The sequence below is a fragment of the Molossus molossus genome, unplaced genomic scaffold (assembly GCF_014108415.1).
Source record: "Molossus molossus isolate mMolMol1 unplaced genomic scaffold, mMolMol1.p scaffold_m16_p_17, whole genome shotgun sequence".
NCBI classification, from domain to species: domain Eukaryota; kingdom Metazoa; phylum Chordata; class Mammalia; order Chiroptera; family Molossidae; genus Molossus; species Molossus molossus.
This window is the reverse complement of record NW_023425352.1, coordinates 69044374-69057776: the sequence shown is the minus strand read 5'-3', so window position 1 is coordinate 69057776 and position 13403 is coordinate 69044374. Positions and strand designations below refer to the sequence as shown.

The 13403-nt window shown below is 45.5% G+C and overlaps 1 protein-coding gene across 1 annotated transcript in view; it reads left to right on the top strand.

Annotated features, from left to right (window-relative positions):
* Nucleotides 1-13403, top strand: part of WDFY4 (WDFY family member 4) — a 284390-nt gene that overhangs the window by 167270 nt on the left and 103717 nt on the right. Inside the window, exon 40 of the mRNA XM_036265310.1 lies at nt 12776-12853. Within this exon, the coding sequence (XP_036121203.1) occupies nt 12776-12853 (78 nt within the window). The remainder of the gene's footprint in view (nt 1-12775; nt 12854-13403) is intronic.

Here is a 13403-nt window from a genome sequence, read left to right as displayed (position 1 = left end):
GACCGAGCCTGGCTCTCTCTGGACCACAGGCTCTAACCGCTGAGCCAAACCAGCCAGGGCCATGCTTTTCATGTTTGTATTCACTCCTGCCATATACTCCTCACCCAATTTCCCCTGTTGTTATCCTCTGACGTCCATGGTGCATTTGTCAAGGCTAAGAAACTGATACTCATTGGTTCAGTGCCCCTAACTAAACTCCGGACTTTACTTGGTCCACCAGTTTTCCCACTAACCCAGGCTCCAGTCCAAGGAACCATGTGACGTGCAGGTACCACATCTCCGTGGTCTCTTCTTCTCTGTGAGAAGTTCTCATAACCTTGACAGTTTTGAGCAGTGCTGGGCACATATTTTATAGAGTATGCCTCAGTCTGGGGTTGTTTAACATTTTGCTCATAAATCCTGGGTTATAGGTTCTTCAGAAGAAAGATCACTAAAGGGAAGTGCCCTTCTGGTCACATCACATCAGCTGAGGGGTGCAGAGCACCCATGTGACATTGTTGGTGAGGTCAGCCTTCACCACATGGTCATGTGGCATCTGCCAGATTTCGGCTCTGGAAGTTCCTGCTGTCCCTTTGCACGCTCTGTCCTCTGGAAGCAAGTCCTCCGTCCAGCCCACCCTGGGGGTAAACAGAAGCTCTGTCTCCTGGGGAAGAATGTATGTCCATTATGTGAAGTCCTGCTGTGAGGCAGCTTTGTCTCTTTCCCCCGCATCAACTTGTTCATTCAATAATGTTGACACCAGTGAGGGCTCGTCTGGAGCGTACTTTGGGCTGTGACCCAGTAAGCCTGTCGTTCATCTTGCTGCTCAACTGTCCAGCACTTTGCTCATAGTGTTTACTTGATCTCACACTTGCTTTCACTGTAGTGCTCTTGGTATTTTTTTGCACTGATCACAAATATAAATCCATATGAATGTTGTGTGTTTAATGTAATTCAATTACAACCCTGCCTAACATTTTTTAATGTGTCTATTATTCAAGAAAAGTTAGGTTATGTTGCAGTGACAAGTAACCCCAAATCCAACTGGTTTAAAATAACAGATGTGTCACGAGTGCCCAGTGAGCTGGACGGGGGTCAGTGGGCGTCTCGTCCTCACTCGTCACCTTCGCCGCCGTGGTCTAGGACGTGGAGTGTTGCCATGACCGTTAAAGCGCTTGGAAAATCGCTCAGGACCCCGTAAGCTTCTGCCCCTGCTCCCTGGCCTCCCCTCGCTCAAAGGCAGCAGGAAGGGTGGCCAGCGCCTTGGACCCTCGGGAGGCGAGAGCTAGAAATATTGGCAAATAGCATGAGCACACCGATTTCTTTCCATTTTGTTCTGTGTAAATCTATACAGATTTCATTGTTGTTAGGATACTGTTTTCTAACCTCCTTTAGAAAAATCTCGATGTGGTGGAACCTCTGGAAGGCGAGTCAAGAAACAATTTGTCCAAACACCACATCATTTTTTTTCCATTAGAAATAATGTAAATTGAATTAATCCGTTGCAGACCCCAAATGATTCCGTTTTAACCTTTCTTATGTACAGGACGTGCATAATGCACTGTTTAGTCTATAAACAAACACTTCTTACACTCATCAAAGCACCTGACTGCCTGCGCCCGGCCAACCCTCCTTCCAGGGGGTCTCTCGGAGGTCAGCAGGCGGCACCTTAGATTCCACGGCATCGCCTGCCAGCGCTGTCGCCGGTGAACTGCTTTTCCTTCACCCAAATCAACAACAGTTTTTCTCCCTCTTTGACCGCCTGTGATCGTTGTTTCTTGCACACCCTTAGCAACTCAGTGCTCTTGATGGCCTCTTGATGTTTCCTGCTTGTGCTCACAGTCCATTTCACCAGCAGCCCCAGCAAAGCGAACTCCACAGAAGCGTGCACAGTCTCCTGGGGTGTTACCAAGGAGGGTCAGTGGGGAACTGACTGATCCTTTCCTCTGTGGCCCGAGTGTGCTTTCTGCCAGTTGATGAATCATGTGAAAGGGTTGCTAGGCCCAGAACCGAAGTTCCCTTCAACAGTCAAGACATGTCTTTCACAAACACCTTGGTTGAGAAGCAAATTGTTTGAGAGGGCGACAGTCAAGAATTAAGGTTTGTGCCCCATAAACTTGGACTCTTAGCCTTACATTTCTTTTGACACCGATGCGTCAGTGAATGGGGTGTGGGTCGTGCGCAAGGACATCTGGCCAGAGCGGCAGAAAGAAGCTGGAACCCGGCCTTTGTTCCTGATTGAGCCGCCCCTTCAGGTGCCGGGCAGTGTCTGCCCAGAGGGACACAAAGGTGCCACCTGGGCTAGTGGTGGCCCTTGGTGATGACCTGTGGTGGCTCGTAGTGCTTCACGATGAGGGTGACTCACCCTTCACGTGCTGACATTTAAATTGTTTCATTTTGTGCTGCCACAAATAGGAGGTGGAGACTGTGGCCCAGGGGATCTCCGCATGTATCTCACGGAGTCCTTGGAACAGGTGACTACAGTATGTGGTGAGTCGAGGGTTAAAATGAGATGCAGCGGATGGCAGCACACGGTAGACGCAGTGCAGGTGGGGCCTGGCACTGCTCACGGCTGAGCTCACTGCAGACCTGGCATGCGTGGTGCCCGGCTGGGGAAGCGAGGGCCAGTCCCTGTAATCTTGGCACCGAGTGTCTGAGTGGGATCCGAGGGGCTGCCTTCAGATGTTGGCCTTTCTCATGTTTACGAGGCCACACAGCTGTGAAGACAAGACTAATGACGCTTCAAACGAGCCAGCGTAATGACTGCCATCAGTAGACAGCAGGCACTTCCTATGGGGCAGCTTGGGCAGAGGTGCACCAGCTGCTGGCCAGCCCTAGGGTGTCCCTGGCACGGGTGGGCACCACCAACTTGAGGTCAGCTCACTTAAAGGTGACCCTCCAGAGGAGATGTGCCCCGCTCCCCATTCCAAGACCTGAGCTGCACCCTCTCGCCAGACCTTCCCCAAGGAGCCCTGGGAGGCAGGGAGCAGGCGCTCGAAGCAGGTCCGCGTTTCCTCCCCGACCCCGTGGCCTTCGCGGGCCCTTTGCTCTGCTTCAAAGGCCCCCACTCTCAATGCAAGGCAGTCGCTTAGCAAAGGCCACTTAGTTCCAATGAGCCACGCAGAGCTCTGCCCTGAGTTTGTCCCTCATCGATGCGCCACATTCATGGCTGCCCAGGCAGATGGCCTCTGTCCTTGAACCGACCCAAATGGCCCTCCTCCTGTCTCCACACCCTCGTGTGACAAGTTTCTAGGGCGTAAAGGTCTCAAAGGCCAATGGGGATGGAGTGTCTGCCTTGCACCGAGGTGTGCAGGGCGGAAATGCCCGCAGGGGAGACCCACGTGGAACAGCCCAGGAGCTCATTCCCTGCCTCTGGCACCCGTGCTGTCGGAGTCGGGGTCTCTCGGTCAGGTCCTTCCCCGTCCTCCTGATCCATGATTCCGAACAGTCACCGTTCTGTTCCAGACCCCTGCTCGGCTCTCGGGGAAGCAGACCAGCTACTCGGCCCTTCCTGGAGCTGGAAGCCGCCAGGTGTGAGCCCCTCGCTTCCCAGTGTCCACTGACACGTGCCCTCACGTGCTTCTCCTGAGCCTCCGAGCACAGCTGACCCCGTCCTGTCTCTCATCCCCCGGAACCTGCGGCGTCAGTGCCCTTTCTCCCTCCTGTGCTCTGCAGCCTCTCCCGTCTGCGGCCGGCCGTTCGCTCGAGTCGCGTCCTTCCTCCTGCGTCGTGCGGCCCTGCTCCCACTGCCTTGTCTCTTCTTCGGTGTTTCTACCCGTCGTCTGGATTCACCGTCTCTGTGTCCTTTCCTCCAGATCTCTCGTTGACGTCTCTGCTCTTCAGTCCTTCCTGGGAAGTGACTCTTGCAGAAGTCACCAACGACTCACGTCACCAGACAAATCCAATGGACATTTTCAAGTCTCATCTATGAGTTTTCCGATGTGTTCACTGTGGCCAGCGTGGCCCTGGGTCCGTGACACCTGTCTGATTCTCCGTAGGCCTCCCTAACCTTTCTCCTCCTGGCCTGCATTTCCCTGCTGTCCTCGGGTCCCGGTCTGTCTCATCTGCCCCTGCGCCGACTCCACGAGACAGCTCAGCATCGCCCAGGTCCCCGTCGTTCCGTTTCTCAGGACTCGCACACCCACGCGGAGCTGGACCTCCCCGAGTCGTCTTCGAGGGGTGCCTAGCATACCTTTGACACTTCACTCATCCCCACATCACTGACACTTGGTTCTCTCTTGTTTCCGTGAGCTCTCCTATTTTCCTGTTTATCTGATTTAATCCACCCAGTTGGGTAAACCAGGAACTTCGGAGTGACTCCAGCCATGTCACGCAGCCACCGGTTCCTGTCAACTCCCCTTTTCTAGACTTCTTGACCTTGTCTCTCCCCCCTCGCTCGTTCTCGTGTGCAGGCTGTGTGTGCTGTCGCTGTGGGGTGCTGCGGGGCGCCCACGCCGGTCGTGCCTGCACTGAATCCACCCTCCAACTGCTCCCAGGATGAAGGGTTCGAAATGCTAATGGGCCTATGTCAGGCTCCATTTAAATCCTCTCACCGGGAGCCAGCTATGGCGAACCTTCATCAAGGGAACTTACCTGAGCATGTCCATGTCCAGTCCCCTCCTCTGTGTCTGTCCTGTGTCACCCTGTGCTGTGTCCTGTGTCACCCTGTGCTGTGTCCCGTGTCACCCTGTGCTGTGTCCCGTGTCACCCTGTGCCGGGTCCTGTAGTTACCCTGTGCTGTGTCCTGTGGTCACCCTGTGCTGTGTCCCGTGTCACCCTGTGCTGGGTCCTGTGGTCACCCTGTGCTGGGTCCTGTGGTCACCCTGTGCTGTGTCCCGTGTCACCCTGTGCCGGGTCCCGTGGTCACCCTGTGCTGGGTCCCGTGTCACCCTGTGCCGGGTCCTGTGGTCACCCTGTGCTGTGTCCCGTGTCACCCTGTGCTGTGTCCTGTGGTCACCCTGTGCTGGGTCCTGTGGTCACCCTGTTCTGTGTCCCGTGTCACCCTGTGCTGTGTCCGGTGTCACCCTGTGCTGTGTCCAGTGGTTACCCTATGCAAGGTTCTGTCTCAACATTGGCCATGTCAGCTCTTAACCATCTGTCTCTTCTATTGGGCTTCATAAAACCAGATATAGGTTCATCTTAGTACTTCAGTGCTAAAAAATACTAGGAGGACAATGAATGTTTGCTGAACTAACAACAGACATAAATGTGAAGCTAGAAATGTAGTATCTGAGCAAGGGCATCAACACGCCAGGCTGCGGCTATGGTACACAGGGTATTATTTGGAAAGTAAGGATGATTTACAACTGAACTCATATAGCATTTTTTATCCCTATTAATTCTGAAGCAATTATCTAGGTCAATTGTGTTCAATTGCTCTTACCCGTGACTTACACCACAAACGTCTCTTTGGGTGACCCTTTTCAGTTTACAAAGTACTTTTAGTCTACGGTCTCATCCTATCTTCATAACATCTCTTTAGAATAGACAGAGAAGATACTGTTAACCTCCTGTTACAGATGATAAATGGAATCTCAGAAATATTAAGTTATTTGCCCTTGTAAAGTAGTAAACAAGAGCCAAGAACCAAGGTGTCTGAACTTCTGCTCTTTCTACCCACCACATGCACATTCATCAACACTCGGAAACACATGGAGTCCGAGTACCTGTCCTGCACCTTGCTGAAGTCTGCCTGCCTGAAACTCCTGCCTTGGCTCCACTCAGCCCCTGGCGTCACCCACAACGGGGCGTCCTTCTTTGACAACATAGCACATTGCTCTTTGATGAGAACTGCTTTGTACCCATGTTCCCCTAAGAGCTCTGTTCCTGTTGCTTGTCTTCAAAGTATCATGTTAAAAACAAGTCTGGGCTTTGGCCTTAGGTGCAAAATGAGTCAAATGTGTCTCATTGTACGTGATTCGCAATGCTCATGATTGTTTTACTTATAAATGTGTATAAACATGTGACATCAATATTACAGATAGCAACAACAACAACAAAAGAGGATAAAAAAGAAAAAGAAAGGAAGAAATCACCCTATTCTTATTACTCCAAAACAGTAACTGGGTCTTAAAAATTGTATCGTTGTCATAGTTTTGAATCTTTGCTGATGAACACTTTTTTTATTTCATTGAAGTATAACATATATAGAAAAGTGTTCAAATAACACATATGTAGATTTAAGAATTTTAACAGAGTAGACATGTGACCTCTACCCAGATAAAAAATTGCACTGTTATGGCACCCCAGAAGCAGCCCCACCCCACGCCCCCATTCTAGTCACTGGCTCCTTCCCCAGAAGAAGCTGTGCTCCTGGCATCTAATATCATTCACTAGTTTCCCACATTTTTACTTTTGTGTAAATGAGACAACATAGCATATACTTTTCTGCCTGGCTTATTTCACTCCAAACTGTGAAATGTATCCCTGTCGTTGCATGACGTCAATCTGTTTCATTTCATAGTAGAGAACAGCCCTTTCGTAGAGTTCTCAGACTTTCGGATCTCAGGATCCCTTTACCCTTGTAAAAATTATTGACTCAAAAGGGCTGGTGTTTATGTAGATTGTATCTATTGATTTTACCATCTTAGGAATTAAAATAAAAATTTTTAAATAATGCATTTATTTCAAAATAATAGTTATAAATCCATAATGTGTAAATATAAAAAGCCTTTTTAATGAATAACTATGTTCTTTCAAACAAAATTCCTAAGTATTTTATAAATTTTTACAAACCTCTTTAACATCTATCTGGGTTAGTAGAAGACAGCTGTATTCTCATATTTGCTTTTGTATTTAGTCAATTGTAATATTTTTATTTGGTTGAAATATATAAAGAAAACCTGGCTTTCCACAGATATATAGTTAGAAGAGAAATTAGTATTTTACTAGCCTTTCAAAAATTGTATTTTTTAAATTTCATTGTTGAAAGTATTACAGATGTTCCCCCCTTTTTTCCCTTTGACTCTCACCCTCCCCTCCCACAAAAAAATGTATTGTTTTTTGATACTACACCAAAACTCAACAGTAGGAGTTTCTGGCCGGTTACTGGAAAACTTTTACAGTGAGACTGTTATGTTAAATGCATAGCACTGTCTGGCACTTTGCATATTTTGATCTACAGTTGATTTTGTAATATGCATTGGAAATGCAGGTTACCTGAGCTACTATAGAGTAGTCAATATATAAATATACCACAATTTAGTCAGTTTATTACTGATAGATATTTGCATGGTTCCTAGGAAGATTTCAAATACTGCTGTTATGAACATTCTCTCACATGTCTTTGGAACATATATGTGTTCCAATTTATTCTAGGAATAAAATTGCTGGATCTTTGGGTATGTGTGTATTCACTTTTTGAGACACTACCAACCAATATTCCAAAATGATTGTACATATTTAAGAGCATAAGAGAGTTCCGTCTGCTTCGGATCACCATTGAAACATGGTATTTGAATTTTAGATGTCCTTAGTGTGGTTTTAATTTATATTCCCCAGCTGACAAATGAGGGTAGCCACTTTCTTGTATGTATATTGGTCACTGGGACATTATGTTTTATGAAGTTCCTGTTCAGTTTTTTCTTTTTGGAGATGAATGTTTCTGGCTTTATTCTTATTGATTTATAGTAGTTATTCATATTTTCTGGATATAAATAACCCTTTTTAATTGTAAAGATAAAGACCTCAATGACTTTTTAAAAATTAAACATTTTCTTTTGAGAACTGTAGATCCACGTGCAGTGTGAAAACGAATACAGTAAGATTCCGTGCACTCTTCCCAGGTGTCCCGGGCAGCAGCATCTTGCAAAAGCACAGTACGCTACCACCGCCAGGGACGCTCTCCCCTGCAGGCCCTCCTGTCGCCCTTGATCAAGTCCCACTTCCCTCCTGTCTCCACAGCTTGATCCCTCACAACCACTAGCCCTTTTCCATTTCAAAAATGGTATCTAAATGGGATTACATTGTATGGGACCTTTTGTGATGCTCTCTTCCTGCTGTATGTTCTGTGCAGATTCATCCAGCTCCTTCCTTTCACTGTTCGGAAGGATTCTCTGGTGTGGGCGGACCACAGTTTGTTAGCCATTCACCTGTTGAAGGACATCTGGGTTCTTTGCAGTTTGTGTTTATTATGAATAAAACTCTATAAACGTTCGTGTGCAGGTTTTGTGTGATAGATAGAAGTTTTCACTTCACTGGGATATATTTCCTGGGGTACAACTGCTGGCCCTTACAGTAGTTATGTAGCTTTTCAGAGAACCACTGGCCTGTCTTCCAGAGAGGCTGCGCCAGACGTCCCCCCAGCAGTGCGAGTGACCCAGCTTCTCTGCATCCTCACCAGCATCCGGTTGCCACTTTCTTTTCCTCCTCAATTTTTATTAATTTATCATTGTTATGATGTTTCTCTCCCCCACCCCAGACACCTTCCTCCCCATCCCGCCACCCCCACCCCACCAGCACTGTTGTCTATGTCCATTGGTTACGCATGCATGCATGTAAGTTCGTTGGTTCATCTCATCCATCCCCCTTCCCCCTCCTCTGCAGTTTGTCATTCTGAACCATACTCCTTCTATGTCTCTGGGTCTATTTTGTTTATCAGCTTATTTTGTTCATTATATTCCACAGATAAGTGAGATCATATGGTATTTGTCTTTGTCTGATTGGCTTATGGTTGCCACATTTTAATTTTAGCTATTCAGGTATGTGCCTAGCGATACCTGGTGATTCTCGTTTTTGTTTTCCTAATGGATAATGTTGTAGAATATTTTTTCACATACTTAGTTGCTATCTGTAGATTCTCTTTTGTGCAGTGTCTATTTATGTCTTCTGCACATACTCTAACTGGATTGTTTTAGTGTTGAGTTTTAAGAGTTCTTATACATTATTCCGGATAACAGTCCTTTGATTGAGATGTGGCTGCAAATACTCTCCCAGATGGTATCTGTCGTTACAACCTCCTCACATAGGCTTGGAGGAGCGACAGTTTTCAGTGTTGATGAGATCCAGTTCATTGCTTTCTTTTCTGAATCATGCTTTTGGTGTAACATTGAAGACCTCTGAGCCCTCTGTCGAATGAGCACAGTGAAAGCAGATACCTCACCTTGTTCTCAGACTTACTTCACACCCATTGTTTCACATTAAACGTCACATTAGCTTAGGCTTTTCCTAGATGTTCTTTGTCGAGTGGAGGTAGTTCCCTGTATTTTTAGCTTTCTGAGAATTTTATAATGAATTTGAGAATTCTGTCAAATGCTATTCTGCGTCAATTGATATAATCATGTAATTTTCTTCTTTACCCTACAACTATGGTAACTGCAGTGATTGCTTTTCTAGTATTTATCAGCCTTGCATTCCTAGAATAAACCTCACTTAGTCATCAAGTATCATTCTTTTTATGTATTACTAAATTCTATTTGCTAATATTTTGTTAAGGATTTTTGCCTTTCTATGCATGATGGATAGGTTTCTTTTTTGTACTGTGACGGATTTTAGTGTGAGTGTGTAAGGGTATCGCCAGCTTCATGAAACAAATTGGAAGGTATACCCACCTTTTCTATTTCCTGGAAGATATTTTGTGACATTTGTTTTTGATATTTACTTATAGCTTCAGAAAATATATTGTGTATGATTTGAGTCACTTGAAACTATCTTAAACTTGTTTTATGTTTCATCATATGGTAAATTTTAGGAGTGATTTTGTCGTGGATTCTGCATTTTTTTGTATTTGATTAGGTCATGTTTGCTTATATGTTCTTCAGATATTCTCTACCTTTCTTGTTGGATTAATTTAGTTACTGAGAAATGAGTTAACATCCTCCTGTGTTATTGTACATTTGTTTTTCCTTTTAGTTCTGTCATTTTATATATTATATACTTTGAGCTGTTTTTAGATGTTTCATGTTTAAAACTTATAGTTTCCTAGTGTATTGACCCTTTTATAATTATGGCTAGTAATAATTCTTCCATTATGTCTGCTTTATAAGAGATCTATATAGCTTTACCAGATTTCTTTTGGTTAGTGATTGTACAATATACCTTTCTTCAGCCTTTTACCTTAAACTTTCTGTGCCCTTATTTTCATTGAGTGTTTCTGATCCGCAGAATTTAGTTAGGTTTTGTTTTTGATCCAGTATGACTTCATTTATCTTTTATTTGGAGCATAGTCCATTTATATTTAATGTAATTAATGATATTTTTAGTTTAAATCATTTTAATATTTATTTTCCATTTGTGATATCTGTTGGTTATTCCTTTTTCCCTCTTTCAACGTATTATCAACTCTTTTAAATTACTTTTTATTAGCAGGCTGCTACATATTCTTTTGTTATATTTTTAGTGGTTATTCTAGAAATCACAACATGCACACTTACTTTATTAGAGTCTAATGTAAATTAGCCCCTCCCCCTTAAAACAAAATTTTAATTAAAGAAAATTAGAATATTTTATTTTATTTACTCCATCTTTTATTTTTTCAAGTATTTTAATTCCTCGTTTTTTCAAATCCCATAAGGAGTTATTGTTGTTATTATTTTCCAATAGCCAGTATTCATTTATATATGCTAACATATTTATTATTTCCATAGTTTTTTATTCATTCTGAAGTTTCATGCTTCAATATAGAATCATTTGGTTTTTTTTTATCCTCACCCGAGGATATTTTTCCATTTTTTGTACAGATAGAGTGGGAGGGAGAGAGAGGAAGGGAGAGAGAGAAACATCGATGTGAAGGGACACATCAAGTGGCTGCCACCCGCACGACCAACCAGGGCCGGGGACAAACTGCAACCGAAGTACGTGCCCTTAGTGGGAACCGAACCCGGGTCTCTCCGGACCGCAGGCCGACGCTCTAACCGCTGAGCCAAACTGGCCAGGGCTGGATCATTTTTATTCTACCTGAAAAGCACTTTAGTGTTTCGTTTAGTGCTGTTCTGTTGGTGATGCAATTCTCTCAGTGTGGTCACCGCAAATGTTCTAGTTTGCTTTACTTTTGAAAGATATTTTCACTGTGTAGAGAATTGAAGCTTGACAGTTATTTTCTTTCAGGACATGAAGATCATTCATTGTCTTCTGGCCTCTACCATTCTTCATTCTTTATTGTTTTTAATCCTCACCCAAGGATATGTTTCTATTGATTTGAGAGAGAGAAACATTGATGTGAGAGAGAAAAATCGATCAGTTGGCTCCAGTATGCACCCTGGGGATCAAACCCACAACCTAGGTATGTGCCCTGACCGGGACTCCAACCTGCAGCCTTTGGTCTGCGGCTGGTGCCCCAGCCCACGGAGCCACCGGGCCAGGGCTGCCATTCTTATCGTCCCTTTCTGAAGATAATATCACTTTTCCTGTGTGTTTTTGAATATTTTTCTTCACCTTTTGTTTTTGCAGTTTTACTATGATGGGATTATATGTGGTTTTTGGAATATTTTTCTTGTTTTTGGTTTGTAGAATTTGTCAAATCTGTGGCTGAATTCTTTCATCTATTTCAGAAAATTCTCATTAAGTTTTCATATTCCTTTTGACCTGGAGTTTCTCTCCTCCCCTTTTGAGACTAATTTCACATATGCTAGGTGCCTTCTCCATGTTACACAGGTATCCAACTATATCCTTTTAATATTTTCCATAGTTTTATCTCATGATATTTAAGTAAGGATATTTCTTCAACTTCACTCATCCCGTGTTCTGTTAAACTCACCCAGAGTGTTTTTATTTCACTTAATTCATTTTGCAGATTTATAATTTTTACTCGGTTATTTTTCAAACATTCCATGTCTCTTGCCAAATTTCCCATGTTGCATTTTGGACAATATTACCTGCATTATTTTAAGGTCCATGTCTGATAGCTCTAACATCTGGACACATGTTTATTTTTCTGGTGATTTATGGGCATATCTAATAATTTCTGCTTGACTGCTGAACCTTTTGTATGAAAACTCAGCATTAGCAGCTCAGGTGATGTGATCCTTATCCAAAGAGAACTTTCTTTGTCTTCTGGAATGCACTTGTGGTGGGCGATCACCATAATGGACTTGGCGGTTGAGTTATTGGCAGCAGGGTCTCAGCTCTGTGAGGCCGGGATGGCGTCCAGCTACCTGGATCCCCATGGTGCAGCCCTTCAGGGGTCCCCCCACTGCAGCCCCACTCCTGTTGGTTTCCGCAAACTGAGACTGGGGGCAGCTTTACCCATTTTCTCTGCCCCTCAGCCCCACACTGCCTAAGAATTGGCAGCTGCTCAAGGGGAATATCAATGCAGAAAGCGGGGCCCATTTTTCTTTACTGTGCTGTTTTGGGGCTCTTGCTCCTTTACGCTCTGGATGGCCTGGTGAGCCTGGACTCCAGGTTGTCCCTGAGCCCCCAGAGACTCCCGGCAGCTGGCTGAGCTTCGCTGCGTCTGCCACCCCTTCCGTCAAGCTTCTCAGCCTCTTGTGGGAATATCTCAAGGGAAATAAAACCACACAGTTATTAGGCGCTGAGACCATCTCTGAGTTTTTCTCTCCAAGACCTTGGCTCCCTAGTCTTGGCTCTCTTGGTAGCTCTCTGCTGTCTTAAAGCAGATCTTTCAAAGTTAGAGTTTCTGTTATTCTTGGGAGGAGGATTTATCTGCCGCAAGCTGGGAGAGGAAGTACCCCACAGACGTGTGTGAGTGTATCCGCTCAGGTGGAACCTTCATTCGTGAGGTTGTGATGGATCTGACCACAAATCCTGGAAGTGTTACTTCCTTCGGCGACTGGCCAGAGTAAAGAAGGTCTCATCTGAGATCAGCTCCCGCTCAGCAGTGACTTCTTGTCTCCTTCCCTAGGATTTTGTGTCGTGTGTCGAGAGCTACAGAAGAAGAGGGCAGGAGCTCTACGCCTCTCTACACAAAGATCACGTTCAGGTAAACACCACTTAGCTCCTCCCTCTACCCAGTGGACTGCAATCTACCTTGAACCCGAAATAGAAACAGAAGGGCCCTTGGTTTAAGTTCTTGACTGCCTAAGTCAATAATTGGTCCATCGAGTCAGTCTGACTTGCAAGAACTTTGTAAGGGGCTTTGAAGCCACACTGAGCAGTTGAAGCATGTGTCTCTCCACTCCTCTGCTCAGGGTGGCTCAGACCCCTCTGCCAGGAGCTCAGACCCCTCACTAGGAGCTCAGACCCCTCCACCAGAAGTTCAGACCCTCCGCCAGGAGCTCAGACCCCTCCGCCAGGAGCTCACACCCCTCTGCCAGGAGCTCACACCCCTCTGCCAGGAGCTCACACCCCTCCGCCAGGAGCTCAGACCCCTTACTAGGAGCTCAGACCCCCGCCAGGAGCTCAAACCCCTCACTAGGAGCTCAGAGCCCTCCACCAGGAGCTCACACCCCTCTGCCAGGAGCTCACACCCCTCTGCCAGGAGCTCAGACCCCTCCGCCAGGAGCTCAGACCCCTCACTAGGAGCTCAGACC